We start from the raw sequence: 4,074 nt of genomic DNA on the forward strand, positions 1-4,074 counted from the left end.
GAGTGGCTGGTAGGTTTGAACCGCCAGCCTTCTGATTAGCGGTCAAGTGGCTTAGGCAGTATACTACAGACCTCCTTATCTTCCTTGCTTCCACTTAAACAATTTGTGCGTCTCTTTCTGCCAGTCACCTCATCGGCTCCTCCCCCTCCTCCAGGTGTCTCCTCCCAGGCGGCTGCTAGAGCAGGAGGAGGAGGAAATGACGCACGGGAAGTGTCCCTGTTCCCCTTGCAGTGGGAGGAAGGAATCAAACTTCCAAGATGGCGGCGGCGTCGGAGGAGCGGATGGCTGAAGAAGGAGGCGGCGGCCACGGCGACTGCGGCTCCTCTTCGGCCGCGGGCTCTGCACAACGACAGCCTCCACCGCCGCCGCCCCAGCCCTCGCATCCGGGGTCCCAGGCGCCCCCAGCCCCTGCTCTTGCTCCAGACCAGCTGCCTCAAAACAACACGTTGGTGGCGCTGCCCATCGTAGCTATCGAGAACATCCTCAGCTTTATGTCCTACGACGAAATTAGCCAGCTCCGCCTGGTGAGGCCCCTAACCCCGCGGGATCCCCGCCGCCTTTTCCTAGAAGAGGTCTGGGGAGGGGAGAAAAAGGAGTGCGTTCCCCAGGGAGGGGGGCCCCCAGCCGGAGCCAGAGCATGGAGAGCGCCCCTCCCGCCCCAAACTCACCCTCTGCGACTGTCAGTGGGAGTGGGCTTACTTCTGAGGTGACATTTGCTTTGGGGATGGGACGATTACCTAGGGGAACTTTGCTTTACGGAGGAAGGGTTGCTCGGTGCACCCCGCCCGGAAGAGGGGCCGCTGGGTGGGGAGGTAGCGGGAGTTGGGATTTCCACCTGCCGCGCAGCCGGACCGTCGAACCCCAACGGGTGTCTTCGCTTGCCTTTTGTATCCCACCCTGCAGCTCCCGGCCAGGGTCGAGGGAGAAAACTAAGGAAATTAGCCAAGCCGAGCTTGGTTTTTATTGCAAGAATAACGTATTGTTTCCTCAACTACCCAAGTTTCATTGTTGGAGAAGGCAAAGTAGGGTTTGTCAGTTCTCCCAAAACCCAGGTAAAGATTCGGAGGAATTTGAAAGCTTTGACGTTGCGGTAAACCCAGCGCCCTAGTTGACCAATAAAGTAGAGCCCTGGGAAATGACCATTCCGGCTTTGCCTTCCCCTGACATTTGATCCGTAGTGAAGCAACTTGCCCCTTGACAGGTTTGTCTGTATATTTTTTGTTTGTTTGTTTCTCTTTCTCGTACAATCATTTTCTAACTAATGATTTACGTACACTCTCCCGCTTTAGGAGAGGTTTTCTACCTTAATATGGGAGTGCACTCCATGATTTTTATAAATAATAAATTTGCCATTGGGAATTTACTTCCAGAGGTTTGACTGCAGGTTTGATGAATGTGTAGTTCAATCAGATATTTTGCTTCCTTTCAGTGACTTTAAGTAGTTAAGGAGATTGAAGGAGGTGGACATTTTGAAGTGATTGCAAACCGACTCTGTGGTCGGAATTGTTTTTAAGAAGACAAAGACATATATCTGAGTGTGCTGTGTAGCGTTTTTTAATTAATCAGTATGTCATATTTTAGGCTCATACCTCCAGTTTAAAATTGATTTTAATTGCATTTTTAAAGAATAATAAGACTTATTTTTAAAAGAAAGCTTATATAAATCAAACTGGTGATCAATATTTTCTAGTCAACACAGCAGTTCAACCGTGCTAGTCTGCAGGATGGAAAATCATTCCATTGAAAAGTGCTATTTCAAAATTGATTGTCCCTAAATTTCCAAAACGTTCATGCTAGAATTTCATGGAAAATTTGAAATATTCCAGTTTTTCCAAAGAATGGTCTTTTATCAAGATTCATGCTCTACGTTTGTGGTATCTGGAAATTGGGCATAACATTTGATTGAATTGAGCCATTCAGCCAGACAATGGCTTTGTAATGCTTGGAATGTTCACAGTTGTGTTTTATTTATAAGTGTCTAGGAAAACTGTGGTTTCTTGTTTGTTAGCCATTTTACTTTCAAAAATAAAAAAAACAATTTTAAAGGGGGAAATGCCAGCTTACCCTAGAAGACAGAGTTAAAAACACATCCCATAATTTATTAATAAATGACATTTCTTTCAAGTGAAATATTCACCTGTATTTTAATTTTCAAGCAATTATCTAGCCTTTTGAAAATGCAAATCTGTAATTTCTAACAAAGATTTTTCATGAAGAGTCCCTTTTTTTCCACCCCCACCCCCACCCCACCCCAAGAAAAAATCTAGTCAGTTTTAGGTCTGCAAAGGTAGCTTTACATCTGCTTTAGTGATGGGGAACTGTTCTCTCAGTCCATTCTTTGCTTAAGGTTAATAGGTAATTCTTAAATAGTTTAATTTATCTCTTGTGGGAATTTGGAAACGACTTTGGTTTCAGATTTATTGATTTGTTGTCAGAAGGTACAGTTCAGGTAACGTTATAAAAGATGTTCTTTCTTACCACTAGATGTCAGCATTAATTTAATTATGATCTTTTTTATGAAATTGGCAACCTAGAGACCTTGTCTGGTAGATGCTTTACATCCCTTTCCAGTTGAAGTAGCTATTTATATGTAAAGAATATTTTGCCAAAAAACAAGAAACTTTCATATTTCTAGTGTATAGATGGCTATTTATTAAGAAGATTTTTTTTAAAAATGGAATTAGGGCTCTATACACTTGAAAGGGAGTGATATTAAGAACAGAATTAATATTCGTAAAGCTAAATGTCAGTTATTTGGTGGCTCATGAGCTAGTTTATGTATTGTTCAGGTTTGTTTTTTTTTTCCTACCCAGTTTATTTGCCATATTAGGACCTCAGTCATACTGTTAGCTCCTAAACTGCTGAAAGCTCACTGCTTCCAGTCGATTCCAACTCACAGCAAGCCCTCCTTGGATTTCTGAGGCAGTTTTCTCTACGGAAGTAGATTGCCCAACCTTCCTTTCAAGGAGTGACTGGTAGGTTTGAACCACTAACCTTCTGGTTAGCAGTCAATACCTTAGGCACTATGCCACCAGAGCTCCTAGCTTCTAAATTAGAGGTACCCAAATACATGTACTTGGGAGCTCTAGCAGCATAGTGGCTAAGGCACTTGACTGCTAAACAGAAGGCTGGCAGTTCAAACCTACCAGCCAGTCCTCGGAAGGAGGATGGGGCAATCTACTGCTGTAGTGATACTGCCTCGGAAACCCAAGAAGAGGTCGCTATGAGTCGGGTCTGACTCGACGGCACATAACAACAACAACAAAATACATGTACTTATGTCTCTGTATTTATTTATTTATTTTTTTAAGATTTGCTTTTCACTACTAAATGAGATTTTTTAAGTATTTGTCAATTTAATTGATGGTAGTTTTTGCTGCTTGGTACCATAAATAATTGAAATTTGATTTTCCAGTCCAGTAATTTCTAAGGGACTCTATGAAATTGGAGTGTGTGTGTGCGTGCGCATGTGCACATGTGCACGTGCACACACACACCACTGACTGTGGCTCTAAAATGTACCCAAAGCCTGGAAATCCTGGTTACACTGAAATAATTCCTTAAATAATTAATTCTTCCAATGTTTTTTAAATTTATTTGGCTGAGCATAACTTTAGAGATGACAAAACATGTCACATGCTCTTCCAGTAAAACAGACAAATTTGTGCTGATGCAGCAGTAGTATGTCATCTAGGCCCCCTTGATTGAGTATGTGAGAAACTTTGGAACAGGTGGCAAAGGTTAAGAAGTGGGGTCCTACCCATAGTTATAAGCAGATCAAAGCTAACTTTGACCCTGTAACTTTTGACTCATGAGCACAATGTTCTTACCCAGTGAAAAATAAGTTTGAAAGGCTTTTTAAAAAAAATTTTAGAGAAATCCTCCCGAATTGTTTTCCTTTGTGGTTCATGTTTTTAATTCAGTGGAATTAATTTGAGTTCTGTTAGTGGTTCAGGATATGTATTTAACCAGAAGTTAAATTTTATTATCTGGAAAGAAGTTTATAGTTATCTTTCACATCTTTTCTTCAAATATGTTAGAAAATTTTGGTTAATAGAGAGGGATGATTGGTAA

The 4,074-nt window shown here is 42.0% G+C and overlaps 1 protein-coding gene across 1 annotated transcript in view; it reads left to right on the forward strand.

The window, feature by feature from the left end:
- Window positions 1–257: 257 nt before the first annotated feature.
- Window positions 258–4,074, forward strand: part of FBXO28 (F-box protein 28) — a 53,178-nt gene continuing 49,361 nt past the window's right edge. The window contains exon 1 of the mRNA XM_007936960.2: window positions 258–524. Coding sequence (XP_007935151.1) covers window positions 258–524 — 267 coding nt within the window. The remainder of the gene's footprint in view (window positions 525–4,074) is intronic.

The sequence above is a fragment of the Orycteropus afer genome, unplaced genomic scaffold, assembly GCF_000298275.1.
Source record: "Orycteropus afer afer isolate SDZICR_OR568_19922 unplaced genomic scaffold, OryAfe1.0 scaffold00039, whole genome shotgun sequence".
NCBI lineage: Eukaryota > Metazoa > Chordata > Mammalia > Tubulidentata > Orycteropodidae > Orycteropus > Orycteropus afer.